The sequence below is a fragment of the Castor canadensis genome, chromosome 14 (assembly GCF_047511655.1).
Source record: "Castor canadensis chromosome 14, mCasCan1.hap1v2, whole genome shotgun sequence".
Taxonomy (NCBI): Eukaryota; Metazoa; Chordata; class Mammalia; order Rodentia; family Castoridae; genus Castor; species Castor canadensis.
Window position 1 is genome coordinate 26,604,299 of NC_133399.1, and position 16,930 is coordinate 26,621,228.

Consider the following 16,930-nt stretch of genomic DNA (forward strand, 5'->3'; position numbering starts at 1 on the left):
GCTGGGCCCTCCGAGGACCACGTCGTCCTACTGGGTACTAGGGACTTTGCCTCTTAGGAAACTTTTTCTTTCTGTACTTGTAGGTGGTGTTAATGGCAAAAATCTTGGCCCCATCAACGAGTGGTGGATCACCGGCTTTGATGGAGGCGAAAAGGCACTCATTGGCTTCAGCACTTGTAAGTGTCTGGGCCAGCAGAGGCTGCTCTGGGGCCCGAACTGGGGCCTTCTTGGGGGTTGTCAGGTTCCTGCAGGAAGTCTCAGCACGCTTGTAGAAGAATGCCACATGACCATGGTCCAGTTAAGGTGGCCTCTCATATTTTATGACTGGCCCTGGTACTGACCCTACAGTTTTAAGAGCGAGTCATATTCTTAAAACTCAAACCCAGACCGAATTCCAAAATCCAGAGAAAAAGCCCCCATGGCTAGTCTCCATTCTCCAGCTGGTCTGGACTGGCTACTTAAGGACAAACTGACTGTTCTTTGTCACTTGGGTAAAGAATGATCTTTAGATTGTTCTAAAAGCTCCATAGACTCATCCCTGCCCTGAGGCCAGCATGGCAGCCATCAGGTTGTACCTGCTTTTTAAAACATCACCTGGCTGGACATGATGGCGCTCACTTGTCATCCCAGTTACTGAAGAGGCTAAGGCAGGAGGATCAGTTGAACCTAGGAACACGGATCCCACCTGGGCACATAGTGAGACTGTCTCAAACAAAGCACATAAAAATGTCATGTGCATAAAGAAATAAATGTTTAAGGAGATAGAAGTGCTAATTACACTGATTTGGTCATGATGTTCTGTGTTTTAAAATAAAAGTCGTGGTTCCCTCCAGCGTTTGCTGAATACATCCTGATGGACCCCAGCCCAGAGTATGCGCCGATATTTGGATTGATGCAGGAGAAAATCTATATCAGCAAGATTGTCGTAGAGTTCCTGCAGGGCAATCCTGACGCCACTTATGAAGACCTGATCAATAAGATCGAGGTGAGAGGCTTTTGTTCTTCGTGAGCAGGACTGCGGACCCACATCTATAACCCAGATGTTGCTAGAAAACTAAGGTGTATGTCCAGAGTCAGGAGAAATTATTTCTGTTCTGTTGGGACAGTGTTCCGTAAATGTTTGAGAAGCACATCTCGGGGTGTGGCTCAGTGGTGGAGCACTTGCCCGACTGTCACAAGGTCCTGGGTTTTATAAAGAAAAAGACCAGTGTCAATGGCTCACACCTATTATCCTAGCTAATCAGGAGGCAGAAATCAGGAGGATCACGGTTTGAAGCCATTCCCGGGCAAATAATTTGTGAGACCCATCACAAAAATATGCTGGCAGAGTGGCTCAAGTGGTAAGAGCACCTGTCTAGCAAGCGTGAACCCCTGAGTTCAAAGCCTAGTGCTGCCAAAAAAAAAAGTATTAGATCTTTTCATGGTGCTAGGATGGAACCCTAGGCAAACACTACACGTCCCAACTCCTGTTTTTTTTTTTATTTCCCCAAAGACCACCGTTCCACCATCTGCAATCAACTTAAACCGGTTCACAGAGGACTCTCTCCTCCGCCACGCCCAGTTTGTGGTGGGACAAGTAGAGAGTTATGATGACGCCAAGGACAGTGACGAGCAGCCCATTTTCCTGTCCCCCTGCATGAGAGACCTAATCAAGTTGGCTGGGGTTACCCTGGGACAGAGGTAAGAACGCAGCCGGAATGAAACTGGAGACCTGAGATAAGGGTAGGCAGAGTTGCCTGTATCCAGTTCCCTAAAACGCTGGACCCTTCTCCCAGGCGAGCTGAGAGGCGTCAGACCATCAGACATTCCACCAAAGAGAAGGATAAAGGCCCCACAAAAGCCACCACCACCAAGCTGGTCTACCAGATCTTTGACACGTTCTTCGCAGAACAGATTGAAAAAGATGACAGGGAGGACAAGGAGAATGCCTTTAAACGTCGGCGCTGTGGCGTCTGTGAGGTAACCTCCCCTGGACCTGGCTCCTAGCCGTGTCTGAGTGACTTCCTGCTCAGATGTGGCCCCTACAGCAGGAGTGGGAAGGAGTTAGGAGTGGTGGCAGCCCGGGTGCCACATAGGACGAATGGGTTGAGGAGGTGTGTTCTGGCACTTTGCTGTTAATGGCACTGTCTGACTAGAGCCAGCTCCCTAGCTGGGGCGCGTTTCCTCATGTCCCTGTATCTGAAGTCCCTGTGTGGCTGCTGAGAGTGGCTGCCCACAGGGAGAAGGCTTTCTCCAATGGGGAGGAAATGCCCTGTCTCAAAACTTCCTGCAGGAATTGGGGGTGCAGCTCAAATGGTAGAGCACCTGCCTAGCAAGCACAGGGCCCTGAGTTCAAATCCTCAGTACTAGAAGATTTTTGTGTGTGCTACTGGGGCTTAAACTCGGGTCCTACACCTTGAGCCACTCCACCAGCCCTTTTTTGTGTTTTGAGATAGGGTCTCATGAACTATCTGTCTGGGCTGCCTTTGAACTGAGATCCTTCTGATCTCTGCCTCCTGAGTAGCTAGAATTGCAGAAGTGAGCCACCAGTGCCTGGCAGTTAATGCGGAATCTTCTGTTGGACATGTGCAGTCTTCTCACAGCATGTACATCGTTTGAGGTGCAGAAAGACGTCTAGACATGATGTAAAGTCCGTGGGAACGTGTGTGTGGTTTCTATGCAAATACTCCACCATTGTGTTTGAGGGACTTGGGCACCAGTGAATTTTGGTTTTTAATCTCCCAGGCATACTTACCGAAACTGTAGTTAGTTTCCTTCAAGGACTTAACCTAATTGGATGACAGAAATCAGGCCTATCTTGGTATTTGGTTTTGGAATCTCTCATTTGACTTTATCTTGCAAAACTACAGTAGCAGTCTTGAGAGCCACCTTGTGGTCATGCCTCACACTGGCGTCAGTTTTACCTTTAATAGTCTTCACAGGGATTGGCAAATATTTACAGTTCTGAGTTCTTGTCCTTTAGCACACATGTATCCAATGACTATAACCTTTAAAGTCTCTGAAAATGTAACAGATCTTTTGCAAATCTGTTACGTTGATGCAGGTAGCTTTGGTTAATCATTTTAACTGTTCTGTAGTGTTCTATTACATGATGTCTCAACTTGTTCCCTCAGTGATAGGTGCTTTCCGATATTACTAACCACAACCTTCTTGGACAGAGGTTTTATTTATTTTTTTTTACATTTTTATCCTATTGTTGTAGTAGGGGTACATTGTGAGATTTCCAGAAGTTCTTACTGTATATCATAGTTGAATTCACCCCTCCATCATTCTCCTTTATCCCCTTGGACAAAGGTTCTTGTGAGTTGCTGGGATGTGGGCCTGTATAGTCGTCCGTCCTTTGACATCCCCGGGATTCATTCCCAGACCCCCTCAGACACCACAGTCCCTCATGTGACTGTGTTTGCATAGAGCCTACACACACCCTCCATAGATTTTAAATTGTCTCTAGATGACTTATAAACCTGACAATGGAAGTACCGTGCGTGCATGTAGCTATCACTCCTCTTTGTTTAGGGAATAATGTCAAGAAAAAAACTGACCTGCTTGGTAGAGGTGCAGCATTTTTCAAATACTTTGCTCTGTGGCTTATCCCTCAATGATAGGCAACTTCAGTATTTCAAATTATGCCACGGCAGCTTCCTTAAATAAGGCTTAGAGAAGTGGTTGCTGGGGTGCAGGCCTATGGACTTGGCTTTTATCTAGAAAACTACCCTCCGAGGCGTTTTACCCACTGAACCGCCAAAGACTGTAGCTTCTCATCTTCCCTCTTCACCTGTCTGCCAGTCTGCAGAGTGGCAGGATAAGAAAGATATCGTACTCATAACGAGGTTGGATGTGCATGTCCTAGAAAATTCTACCTCCCCAGGAGTGATGGTGACTGACTACTCTTTGTGATGCTGTTCTAGGTCTGTCAACAGCCCGAGTGTGGGAAATGCAAAGCCTGTAAGGACATGGTTAAGTTTGGTGGCAGTGGACGGAGCAAACAGGCCTGCCTAAAGAGGAGGTAGGTGGGTCCACTGCTTGTTCCCCTAGCCAGGGACAGGGCCAGTTGATGCAGGTTTGCCACACACAGTCCCACTCTACAGATGTGTAGAACAGGCCAGATTCCTTTGCCTGGGCTTGTCCCGGGGCCAGTACCTGCTACCTGACTACAACAGCCCTGTCTGTGAATTTTTCAGGTGTCCCAATATGGCCATGAAGGAGGCTGATGATGACGAGGAAGTTGATGACAATATCCCTGAGATGCCGTCGCCCAAGAAGATGCATCAAGGGAAGAAGAAGAAACAGAACAAAGACCGCATCTCCTGGATGGGGCCATCCATCAAGGTAATACTCACCAGGTTCTCGCTTGGCTCGCTGTCACACTTCTCAGCCCTGGAGCCCAGACACCTGCCCACTTGCCCCGCTCCCCGCCCTTGAGCCTCTGTTTTCCTAACAAGCGTTTGACCTCTGGCCAGGGAACAGATGTCTGGGGGCAATAGGTCATCTCCCACTTGTCCTGTGTCCCCATACGTAATGGTCAGCTCAGTCCCTGTCTCAGAACTAGAATAAACAAATGACGATGTCCTCTGGGTTTCACCTCCCTGCTGTCATTAACCTAGACACAGTGGGTCCATTCAGCCCAGGTGGGCTTTGCCACCTGCTAGGTGACGGCATAGCTATGCACCTATAGGAGCAGGTGCTTGTGCTGCCATATAGTAGGAACAGTTGAGGGGGTGCTGGGAGCCCTGAGGCTTTACGGCACTGACACCTGAGCTCTGTGACCTTGGTGGTGAGGTTGGGGGCAGGACCAACTGAAATAAGCCCAGCTTCCCCATCAGGAGGAGGAGGAGGCTGTATGGAACAGTGGAGTAAGCGAGGAGCAGACAACAGTCTCAAAGACCACAGAAGGCTGGTTGTGTGGCTCAAGTGGTAATATGAGCACCTGCCTAGCAAGTATGAGGCCCTGAATTCAAACCCCACTTCCACAAAAAAAAAACCCCAAAAAACAGTGAGGTCAGCCCTGTGCTGCTAACCCCAAACTGTGGAACCAGAGTTGGTTCTGATGGTGGTGTGCAGAGCTGAGATGGGACGTGTGTGCCCTTGGAGCCAGTGACCAGCCAAGGGAGGCAAGTGTTCTCTGTAGCCAGCGGGCTGGTCTGGCTCATAGCATCTTGATGAACTCATAATGAAATCATAGTTGTGTTTTTACTTTTTACTCTGTTGGGGGGATCTGGGATGGAACCCAGGCTTGGTGTGTGCAGCACAGACTGTACAACAGAGCTGTACCCCCAGCCCCAGGTTCTGATTTCATATGAAGTTAGGGAGGGCTGCATAGTGGCCCTCACCCGAACTTGAACTCTAACCTTCAGCACGATGAGAAGAGGACCTTTTATGAGAAGGTGTGCATCGATGAGATGACCCTGGAGATGGGGGACTGTGTCTCTGTCATCCCAGATGACTCCTCCAAGCCGCTGTATCTAGCAAGGTATGTATCCCTTACGTACGAGCACGACGTGTCTACTGTGCCAGGATAAAACAGAAACACAGACCTGCCTTCCCCCAAATGGACTCAGTCAGAGCTCCGGCCACATCAGCCTTCTCCCATCCCATCTTGTAATGACAGGGTCACGGCTCTATGGGAAGACATCAACAATGGGCAGATGTTCCATGCCCACTGGTTCTGTGCTGGAACAGACACGGTGCTTGGGGCCACATCGGACCCCCGGGAGCTGTTTCTGGTAGATGAGTGTGAGGACATGCAGCTCTCATACATCCACGGCAAAGTCAAGGTCATCTACAAACCTCCCTCAAAAGACTGGTCTATGGAGGTGAGTGCCCCGTGCCTTCCATGGGCTGCCGCCTCACTGTTGGGCTTGTGGCTGATGTTGTGTTCTTGTTACCAAAGGGAGGCATGGACCCTGAGGCCATGCTGCTGGGGGAAGTTGACGATGGGAAGACCTACTTCTACCAGCTGTGGTATGATCCCGACTATGCGAGGTTTGAGTCCCCTCCAAAGATCCAGCCATCGGAATCCAAGTGAGTGGAGCTCGCTTGCTGGTCCCTCCCCACCACCCTGATATGTCACCCCATGCCTCTCTTAGGGGTTTGCTCCCTCTTTGTGCTCTATGGACCAAAGCCCAGCTGGACATCATGGAACCACTTAAAGCGTGTAGATGACCTGGGGATACCTTCGAGACACCTTCATTTCCAAGAGCAGAACGGGGCTTTCTGTCTTAGGACTTCCTGTCTGCTCATTTCATGGTGCTAGGGATGGAACCCAGGGCCTTGCTCGTGCTTGGCAAGGGCTCTACCACTGAGCTACCCACATCTCAGCCCTAAGGGCTTATTTTATTTCTGAGACAAGGTCTTGATGTATTTCCCAGGCTGGCCTGGAACTCTTGGGTTCTAGGGACCCTCCTGCCTCAGTCTCCCAATTAGCCAGTACTTCAGGCGTACACTGCCATTCTTAGTCTCATAGTTTGTTTGCAGCACTGCAGGTCAAATCTAGTGCCTTGTGTATGTGAGGCAAGTGCTCTACCACTGACTTACATCACTAGCCTTTTAGTCAGTACTAGGGTTTTGAACTTAGGGCCTTGAGCCACTTAAGCCAGCCACTCCTCCAGCCCTTTCTGCTTCAGTTATTTTTTCAGATAGTTTTATATTTTTTCCCTAAGCCAGCCTGGAATACAATTCTCCCACCTACACCTTCTGCATAGCTGAGATGACAGGTATGCAATGCCATGCCTGGCTTTTGTTTTGTCCAAGCTCACTTCAGACTGTGATCCTAACTCTGTCTACTGAGTAGCTGGGATTACAGGCATAAGCCATTGCACCCAGCCAAGCTCTGGTTTTTTGAGACAGTCTCCATGTAGCCCAAGCTGGCTTTTGACTCTCAGTCTTCCTGCCTTTGCCTCATGCATGCTGGGACTACACACCACCACGCCCAGCTTGGATGTTCTTAACCATATTCCAGATTCTGTTCTTGAATGTCTCAGGGTTTCCATGTTGATTGTTCCATCAAAAATGGGATGGCTTATTGTCTTTGTGTTACATATTTGGGCTGTGATCACAAATACATACCCTCACAGTGTAGACATAAAGGACAAGAAAGCCACTTCCTCCAGACATCTGCAAATACATTCTCCCAGTGGCCCCAGAGTCTACGCATCAACGCTGTGGGGGCGGCTGCTACAGTCACTACTGTCCACCTTAGGGCCTTGTTTCCTGCTCTCTCTTCCTCAGGTTCTGTGTGAGCTGTGCCCGTATGGCCGAGATGAGGTATAAAGAAATCCCCAGGGTCCTGGAACAGGTGGATGAAGTAGATGGCCAGCTGTTCTACAGCTCCGCCACCAAGAATGGCATCGTGTATCGGCTGGGCGATGGCGTGTACTTGTCTCCTGAGGCCTTCACATTCAAGTGAGTGCCCCTTTGCCAGGGCCAGGTTGCCTAGACCAGTCAAGCTTGGCTTTGTCATGCCGCCACTATCTGCGCCTCTCAGCTGCCGCACAAGCCATCGCCTTGGCCATTGCATTCAACTTTCCATTAATGTAACAAAATACTTGAGGTAATCAAGTGAAGAAGAGAAAATGCTTACTCTGTCTCACAGTCCAAGAATGGGCCCCAATGTGGTGCAGATGCGTTGGCAGGGTGCATGGGGCGTAGAGCTCACTTTGGCTCATAGCCAGAGAAAGGAGGAAGAGACTGGTGCCCCACAGTTCCCCCTTCAAGGGTAAGCCTCCTGTAACCTAGGTGCCTCCCACTTGTCCTTACCTTCTAGAGGTGCCACCATCTCCAACAGTGTTGGACCAGGCCTTTAATACATGGAACATTTGGGAGAGACTTATTTCTTCTTGGCAGTGCTGGGGTTTGAACGTGGGGCCTTGTGCTTGCTAGGCAGGTGTTCTGTTGCTTGGGTCATGCAGTGGTACTACCTTAGTTACTTTTCAAACAGGGTCTCTTGTTCAGGCCAGCCTGGGCAGTGATCCTCATTTATGCCTCCCGCATAGCAGGGATGACAGGCGCACACCACCATGCCCAGTTTATTGGTTGAGATGGGACTAGAGTTTGAACTCAGGACTCAGCACTTGCAAAGCAGGTGGTCAGTAACTTGAGCCACACCCCCAGTCCATTTTGCTCTGGTCGTTTTGGAGATGGGGGTCTCCAGAACTATTTGCTTAGCCTGGCCTTGAATCTTGATCTTGGCCTCCCAAATAGCTAAGATTATAGGCATGAGTCACTGGCATCCAGCCCCCTGCTAACTTTTTGCCTGGGCTGACCTAGAACCCTGATCCTCCTGAGTAGCTGGGATTACAAGTTTGAGCTACTGTACCTTCCATATCTTTGGGACTTTTAACATCTGTTTCTCTGCGTATAACCCACCATGAAGCCTCAGGCAGGCACTTCCTACACTCGGTTATGATGGGGAGAGCAATCAGATCTCACTGTGGACGCTCTGAGGAGGAAGCAAGCTGGGAAGTGTCTCGCCCAGGGCCTGGCTTAAGGTCAAGGCTTACTGAACGTGAGTTACTTCCTGGTCACTAGGAATTGCATCAGAAGACCCTTCCACCTAACAGGATTGAGGAGCTTTAAGGAAAATCAGAGCCACGGGTGACTCATGTTCTCCATCCGTTCCTTGTCCATCTTAACAACTAGTGCACAACTTCTGAGCTTAGTTCAATTTCTGGATTTGAGTTCCATTTTCCCAGAGTCCCCGTGGGACCTGGTTCCCCATTGTCAGCTTGGGTACTGTGAGCTCTGGAACACGGGAGTGGAAGCCTCCGCTTTGGTTCTGGTGGGGTGCATCAATCCCCCCTGGTACTGCTTGTCCTGGGAACAAGTGGTGGGCATCCTCTGTGGAACTTCCTATTTTTCCACTCGGTGGTACCTGAGAGCCCGGCAGGCAAGGTGGTAATGGGGAGGCGGCGACCATCAGAGTGACAGCAGTCTTCAGAGGGGTGGCCTATCAACTGTTGTAGGTGCGGCAGCCGAGGTGGGCAGTCACTTCCCCTGGGAGTCAAACCAAGCTCAGGTTGCCCCAGACTCTGTCTCCCTTCCCCATCAGTGCCTTCTTAGGATAGTATAGGTGACATCTCTCAAATCAGTCATGTAGAGCACAGCACTTTTGTTCTTGCCTGTCGCAGGTCAGCAGTGGGCTTGGACACCTGGGCTGACTGAGCTGGACTTTGAGATCAAAGAGAAGCAGGCTGGCCCTGCCCTGGGAAGCTCAAGGTCGCTTTGCTGCACTTGATGGGAGCTACATGTGCCACGTGGCCTAGGGACAGAAGGGGAGCTGGGAGTTTTGAGCAGTGCCCTAATGATAAATGAAACTTAACTTTTTTTTTTTTTTCGGTGGTACTAGGGTTTAAACTCGGGGCCTTCACCTTGAGTCACTCCACCAGCCCTTTTTTTGTGTTGGGTATTTTCGAGATAGAGTCTCAGGAACTATTTCCCTGGGCTGGCTTCAAACCTCGATTCTCCTGATTTCTGCCTCCTGAGTAGCTGAGATTACAGGCATGTGCCACCAGCACCCTGCAGAGACTTAACTTTGATGCACATCTTTCCCAAGGGCACTGGGCTGCATTAGCTTGTGAAATGTTAGACTAGGTGTGGGGTTGCTCCTCACGGTCACTTCTATGCAGCATCAAGCTGTCCAACCCCGGGAAACGCCCGAGGAAGGAGCCCGTGGATGAGGATCTGTACCCGGAACACTACCGGAAATACTCCGACTACATCAAAGGCAGCAACCTGGATGCACCGGAGCCCTACCGGATCGGCCGCATCAGAGAGATCTTCTGCTCCAAGAAAACCAGCGGCAAACCCAATGAGGCAGAAATCAAGATCCGACTCAACAAGTTCTACAGGTCGGTGGGCCTGTACGGAGAGAGGGAGCTGGAGATGGCCGTTTCTCCAGTGTTGCTAGTTATCTTTGCTGTGTTCAAAGCCCCAGTTTTTAAACCCTTTTAAAGCTGCTGAGCCCAGAGCTGGGGGTGCAGCTCTGAGTAGAGCACTTGCCTAGAGTGTATGAGGTCCTGGTTCCATCTCCAGCCCTGCCTAATGTAAAGGAGTTGAGGGCTACAGAACCTTTCTCTAAAAACGTATTTGAAGCAGATTTCCGAGTGATCAAAGCAGGGGTGGAGTGTCTTGGGCTTTGTCTGAGCCTTACTATCCACTGGCTGTGTGGGTTCCCCTATCTCCTCCCCCTTGGGCTCTGTACCACGTTGCTGGTTCTGGTGTTTCCACTTTTCTCAGGTGCTTGGCTCAGCTCAGTCTTACCTTTCTGAAGTGTTAGTGAGAAGAGCTGATGTGACAGGCCCATGTGGATCAGTGACAACTTGCTTTGCCTGTTAGCTAAGTGAATAGGTTTTCCCAGGTCCCTGCAATAACCAGTTGCAACTATAAGAGAAAGAAGCCTTCTGGTGTATAAGCCAGAAGTTGTAGAAATGCTTCTCACCAGGAGGTGGTGCTGTGGCTCATGAGGAGTGGTGGGGATGAAGGGCAGTAGCCATTGCAAGTGCAGACTAGGAGGCTGTGGGACCAGGAAGCCTGATGCACTGGGAGCTGTGATCTCCACTCAGGCCTGTGGAGACATTTATTGGTCCAGCCTGTCTAGTCGAAAACACTCCAGAGCCTGAGGGGGAGCAGTCCAAGGGGAAAATCTACACTGACCTCATGGGTTGGGTTGGTGTCAGAGCACTTGCACCAAAAATACAGAATAAAACTGTAAAACTCCTTCCAGGCTGTGTGAGTAGGGTGTACCATAAGATGTAAGTGAATGTTAGGGTTAAATGTGGGTTCCATCCCCAAGATACTTTTTTTTGGTAGTCCTAGGATTGAATCAGAGCCTTCTGCTTGCTAGGCAGGCGCTCTACCACATGAGCTACTCCTCTAGTCTCCTAAGATTACTTAGTATATGCAAATATCCTAAGTCCCTCCAAACTCAAACATTTCTTGTCCCAGGCTTTTCAGAAAAGCAACACTAGGCCCTCTACTTCACCGGCCCCCTTGGTGAGAGAATCCCTCATGCAGTGCCTTCTGCCCGCAGGCCAGAGAACACCCACAAGTCCACACCCGCAAGCTACCACGCAGACATCAACTTGGTCTACTGGAGCGATGAGGAGGCTGTGGTGGACTTCAAGGCCGTGCAGGGCCGCTGCACCATAGAGTATGGGGAGGACCTGCCTGGGGGCCTCCAGGACTACTCGGAGGGTGGCCCCGACCGCTTCTACTTCCTCGAGGTGGGGCCCGGGCTCCCTGGAGGGGCCTTGATGGTATGGTAGGATGACAGGTGGTGTATAAGGAAGGAGTCTAGCAGCAGGCTTGTGGCTTTCAAAGAAAGCATCGTTAGCAACTGCACATCCAATCTGTGTGCTTAAAGAAACACAAGAAGATGTAACGTTAGAACTGAGTGTGGTGGCACTCACCTCCCAATGCTCAGGAGGCTAAGGCAGGAGGATTGTAAGTTCAAGACCAGCATGGGTTGTAAGATCAAAAATACACCCTTTCCCCAAAGAGAGGGGAAATAGAAGCTGCAACATTTCAGTGTCTTGACACAACTAAAACTTACCTGAGGACTGAGTGGCCTCTGCTCACCAACCAGTATCTTCTCATGTACAGGGAAAGGTACCGCTTCCCTAGGACAAGGCCCTGCCCCTTTGACTCCTCAGCCAGGTGCCCACGTCCAGGCAGATGATCATGCAGGTGGCTCTGGTCATGGATAGGGCCCAGGAGCCTGTTAAAGTACTGATTGTGTTGGGTTCTTTTTTGGGACAGAACTAAGATTGAACAACTCAGGGCCACATGCTTGCTAGGCAGGTGCTTTACTGCTTGAGCCATTCCACCAGCCCGGTTTTGTGTTGAGTATTTCCCACATAGGGTCTTATGAACTGTTTGCCCAAGCTGGCTTCGAACTGTGATCCTCTTGATTTCTGCCTTCTGAATAGCTAGAATTATAGGCGTGAGCCACCAGTACCTATCTTGCTTTTAGTTTTTTTTTTTTTTTTAACCAGGGTCTCACATTTATGCCAAGACCATGACCCTCCAGTCCTCGTATCTATGCTCCCCATGGACATGGAATGACAGGCCTGCACCATGCCTACCTTATTGGTTGAGATGGGGCCTTTGATCCCTAAATTCTCCTGATCTTTGCTTTCTAAGTAGCTCGGATTCAAGTGTGAGGCACTCTTACCTGGCTCTTTTTCCTGATTTTAAAATGAGCAGTCGATCTTTGAGATAGTCTCACTTCTTTTTTGCTTTCTTGTGGAATTGGGGTTTGAACTCAGGGCCTACACCTTGAACCACTCCACCAGCTGTTTTGTTGTGATGGGTTTTTTTAAGATAGGGTCTCACAAGCTATTTGCCTGGGCTGGCTTTGAACTGTGATCCTCCTGATCTCTGCCTCCTGAGCAGCTAGGAGCCACTGGCGCCTGGCATCTTAAGTGCTTATAGTTGCAGTAATATCAGTGAGCAGATAAAATAATTTATGGTATTAGAACAGTTAAGGAGCTGAGCACAGTGGCACAGGCAGATAATCCCAGCACTTGGGAGGAGAAGGCAGGAGGATTGTGAGTTCCCATTGTGAGACAATGTCTCAAAAAACAAAAGGAAGGAAGAAACAAAGGCATGACTAGAGAGAAGTTAAGGTACTGAATACCAAATTAATTTAGTAGTCTGTTGAAGAGGGTTCCATATTTCCCTCTGAGGCTATAGTCGCTCACTCCTTTCCAGGCCTATAATGCAAAGAGCAAAAGCTTTGAAGATCCTCCGAACCACGCCCGCAGCCCGGGGAATAAAGGGAAAGGAAAGGGGAAAGGTATGTTGTCTTCCAGATTCCTTTTCCTTCCTGGCTGGACCCCAGGGCCTCGTGCCTGCTAAACCCCTGCTCTGCCACTGAGCCGCTCTCATCATGCGCTGCTTCTGTAAAACAAGGCTGTCTTGAATAAGGCATCCTATGAGAGTCTGTAGGACTGACTCCTGGGTTAATTTGCGGCATGTCCCCTCCAGGGAAAGGGAAGACAAAATCTCCAGTCTCCGAGCCGAGCGAGCCCAAGACGGTGATAAAACTGCCCAAGCTGCGGACCCTGGATGTGTTCTCTGGCTGCGGGGGACTGTCAGAAGGATTCCACCAAGCTGGTAAGTGCTGGCCCTTGTGAGCCCGGTCACCCTTCTGACCCCCACCTCTGGCTGGGAGGCTTCAGAGCACTCTGTGTCCTTGTGCCCACCAGGCATCTCTGAGACGCTGTGGGCCATCGAGATGTGGGAGCCTGCTGCCCAGGCGTTCCGGCTGAACAACCCCAGCTCCACTGTGTTCACGGAGGACTGCAACGTCCTACTCAAGCTGGTCATGGCCGGGGAGGTGACCAACTCCCTGGGCCAGAGGCTGCCGCAGAAGGGCGACGTGGAGATGCTGTGTGGTGGGCCTCCCTGCCAAGGCTTCAGCGGCATGAACCGCTTCAACTCCCGGACCTACTCCAAGTTCAAGAACTCCCTGGTGGTCTCCTTTCTCAGGTAACCAGGGCAGAAGCCCCTGTGTATGGCTCCTGTGACCCCGGGCAGTGGCCTGCAGTGGGTCGGGTCTTGCTTCCCCGCACCCTGCTGGGGTGACTCCCTTAGTGTTTCCTGCCCCACAGCTACTGTGACTACTACCGGCCCCGCTACTTCCTCCTGGAGAACGTGCGGAACTTCGTGTCCTTCAAGCGCTCCATGGTGCTGAAGCTCACGCTGCGCTGCCTGGTCCGCATGGGGTACCAGTGCACTTTTGGCGTGCTGCAGGTGGGCGCCGAGGACCAGCTGGCCACCGCAGTAGTGACGGGGGTCGGGAGGCAGACACTCAGACCTTCATTGCCCAGCATGGTGCTCTGGGAACTCAGATGGAAGAATCCCAGAGCGAGCCTACCTCTCAGTGTCCCCAGCGCCTGGGAGGCTTGGGCCCAGGGTCTTAGGCCTCTGTTCTCTTGTTCCTTTCCTGCTGTGGGGAAGGGTGGGGGCAGCAAGGACACCTCCAAGGGCAGCCAGAGCAAGGTTGGACATGGTGAGCTGCCGGAAGATGGCAATGCTCTTCCCCAGTTGGACATAGGCACACGCAAGCAGAGCCCACACGCCAGGTGGCTCTCAGTGACTGCATCTGCAGGGATGGGGTGGCCAGAGGGGACAAGGTCTTCTTTGCAAAGAGCTTGCTACTCATACTTCTGTTCAGGCAAGCACTGGACTAGTGGCAGCTTCAGGCTTGCAGTTAAGCCTGGCTGGCAGCTATAGTCTGTCTCCACAGCCATGGCCGTCAGGGATGGCAAAGCTCCCGGCTGTTTTTGGGGTCCTTCCACTGTGCTCCCAAAGAGCCAGCTGGAGTGACTGCTCCATCCTGTCCTCTCAGTGGCCGCTGCTTGGGGAGGCCCTTCACTCGGGTCAGCCCCCAGGTGGTTTGGGAACTCCCTAGGTGTGTGAGCTGAGGTACCGGACCAGCCCCAGTCCAGGTGCTTGGAACGCCCCTGACTGCAGGCATGTCCGGCTCTCCATGCAGGCCGGGCAGTACGGAGTGGCCCAGACGCGGAGGCGGGCCATCATCCTGGCTGCAGCGCCCGGGGAGAAGCTCCCCCTCTTCCCAGAGCCCCTGCATGTGTTTGCACCCCGTGCCTGCCAGCTCAGCGTTGTGGTGGACGACAAGAAGTTCGTCAGCAACATTACCAGGTAGGAGCCAGTAGAGTGCCTTCTTCACGGGCACAGAGTCCTGAGTTCAAACCTCAGTTCCACCAAAAAAAAAATTACCTCAGTGTGCCTTAGGCGCTGATGGCTACATGGTGGTGAGCAGTGAGCGGTGCTGGGGGTCCAGTCCCAGGATCTCTGTCCTGGGGGCCCGAGCAGAGGTGCAGATAGCAGGGCACGGCCAGCAGGGGGCGACAGAGTGCATGTCCCCCCAAGGTGCCAACTGCTGCCCCCTCTGCTGTGCTGCAGGTTGAGCTCAGGCCCATACCGGACCATCACTGTGCGGGACACCATGTCTGACCTCCCTGAGATCCGGAACGGGGCCTCGGCTTCTGAGATCTCGTACAATGGGGAGCCGCAGTCCTGGTTCCAGCGGCAGCTCCGGGGCTCGCACTACCAGCCCATCCTCAGGGACCACATCTGCAAGGTGCGGCCTGCAGTGCCTAGCTCCTGCTCCTTCTCCTTGAACCTTCATCCAAGCCGCTGTGACCTAGAGCCTCCAGCCTCACGACTCCCTTCCCTTCTTCTCCACCATCCCCCACACCTGTCCCAATCCTGGCTTCTCCCAGCCTCCTGCAAGCCTGTGCAGTCCCAGAACGTCTTCTAGTGCTGCCACCGTCCTGTGTTGACCTGGGGTATCTGGGTGCTACCTGCCCCACAGACTTCATCTCTCCCTTTTTCTCCCCTGTGTCTTCTCCCAAATACACCAATCCCAGCCCTCCACATCCTGCAGTTCTAATGTCACCCATGGTCATCCCTCATGCTGCTCTGTGGCCCTCAGTGGTTTTGTATTGTGTCCTCCCCATGGGATCTGAGTCCCTGGGGTTCCCAGTCACCACAGCATGCCCAGCATACTGCAGAGTTCAGGTGCACCTTGGTCCAGGTGACAGCCTGTTCATTCTTCTAGGACATGAGCCCCTTGGTGGCTGCCCGCATGCGACACATCCCCCTTGCCCCGGGCTCAGACTGGCGCGACCTGCCCAACATCGAGGTGTCGCTGTCAGATGGCACACTGGCCAAGAAGCTGCGCTACACCTACCACGACAGGAAGAACGGCCGCAGCAGCTCTGGCGCCCTGCGTGGGGTCTGTTCCTGCGTGGAAGGTGGGCCCCAGCTCCTGCTTCCCCCACTGGCTGGGGGCGGAGGGTGGCTTCTTGGGTTTTCCTACAACTGGCACATTTGCAGGTCAGCCTTAGGCTCTGGGTCATATCAGGTATCCCCAACAGTTGTACCAATGCAATGGGACCTCCGGCTGCTGTCCCTGGATGAGGTGACACAAGGTAGAGGCTGTTGCAGCCTCAGCACCACCCTCTCTTGCAGCTGGCAGAGCCTGCGACCCCTCAGCCAGGCAGTTCAACACCCTCATCCCCTGGTGCCTGCCACACACTGGGAACAGGCACAACCACTGGGCTGGCCTGTATGGGCGCCTAGAGTGGGATGGCTTCTTCAGCACCACCGTCACCAACCCCGAGCCCATGGGCAAGCAGGTGGGTCTGGGCAGGCGGCCAAGGCCACACGTGAATCCCTGCTCACAGCCTCCTTTCTCTTCCCTTCCCCGCACAGAGGGCGAGCAGCCCTGGCTCTCTTGCTCGGCTGCTCCCTCAGCCTCCATTGCATCTCTTGCTGTAGGGCCGCGTGCTCCATCCTGAGCAGCACCGCGTGGTGAGTGTGCGTGAGTGTGCACGCTCCCAGGGCTTCCCCGACACCTACCGGCTGTTCGGCAACATCCTGGACCGCCACCGACAGGTCAGTGCTCAGTGCAGCACGGGGGCTGGCTGGGAGCGAGGTGCTGCCTGGGACCCCCTGAGTGGCACCGCGTTCAGTCACCTCTGACGACACTGTAAGGGAACAGTGGGGTCAAGCTGGTGAGTCAGGGTGTCACTTAGCAGGCAGTCACTGAGCCCAGAGGAAGGTCCTGAGACACTGAGAGCAGGGTGTCACGATGGACTGTCGGGTTGGCTGTCCCTTAACTAAATGTACTACTGTTGGAATAATGACATGTACGGCTTAAAATCCATCAGGGCCTGGCTCCACCCCCATCTTATTGTCTAGAGCCAGGCCTCTTAGCTGGGAGAGAAACATGGCTCTGTGGCCCCCCTTCCTTTAGCTTTGAGGTACTAGGGCTTGAACTTGAACTCAGGGCCTACACCTTGAGCCACTCACCAGCCCTCTTCTTGTGATGGGTTTTTTTTTTTTAAGATAAGGTCTCAGGAACTATTATTTCCCCGAGGCCGGCTTCGAACTTTGATCC

The 16,930-nt window shown here is 52.2% G+C and overlaps 1 protein-coding gene across 3 annotated transcripts in view; it reads left to right on the forward strand.

Annotated features, from left to right (window-relative positions):
* Positions 1–16,930, forward strand: part of Dnmt1 (DNA methyltransferase 1) — a 43,470-nt gene that overhangs the window by 25,561 nt on the left and 979 nt on the right. For all 3 annotated transcript variants that reach the window (XM_074054096.1, XM_074054097.1, XM_074054098.1), the window contains exons 18-38: positions 84–176; positions 834–985; positions 1,493–1,680; positions 1,776–1,959; positions 3,909–4,006; positions 4,182–4,329; positions 5,355–5,470; positions 5,609–5,813; positions 5,891–6,021; positions 7,228–7,401; positions 9,624–9,845; positions 11,027–11,219; positions 12,709–12,793; positions 12,985–13,113; positions 13,206–13,488; positions 13,611–13,752; positions 14,498–14,664; positions 14,929–15,106; positions 15,587–15,782; positions 16,000–16,166; positions 16,309–16,425. In XM_074054096.1, coding sequence (XP_073910197.1) covers positions 84–176; positions 834–985; positions 1,493–1,680; positions 1,776–1,959; positions 3,909–4,006; positions 4,182–4,329; positions 5,355–5,470; positions 5,609–5,813; positions 5,891–6,021; positions 7,228–7,401; positions 9,624–9,845; positions 11,027–11,219; positions 12,709–12,793; positions 12,985–13,113; positions 13,206–13,488; positions 13,611–13,752; positions 14,498–14,664; positions 14,929–15,106; positions 15,587–15,782; positions 16,000–16,166; positions 16,309–16,425 — 3,368 coding nt within the window. The remainder of the gene's footprint in view (positions 1–83; positions 177–833; positions 986–1,492; positions 1,681–1,775; positions 1,960–3,908; positions 4,007–4,181; positions 4,330–5,354; positions 5,471–5,608; positions 5,814–5,890; positions 6,022–7,227; positions 7,402–9,623; positions 9,846–11,026; positions 11,220–12,708; positions 12,794–12,984; positions 13,114–13,205; positions 13,489–13,610; positions 13,753–14,497; positions 14,665–14,928; positions 15,107–15,586; positions 15,783–15,999; positions 16,167–16,308; positions 16,426–16,930) is intronic.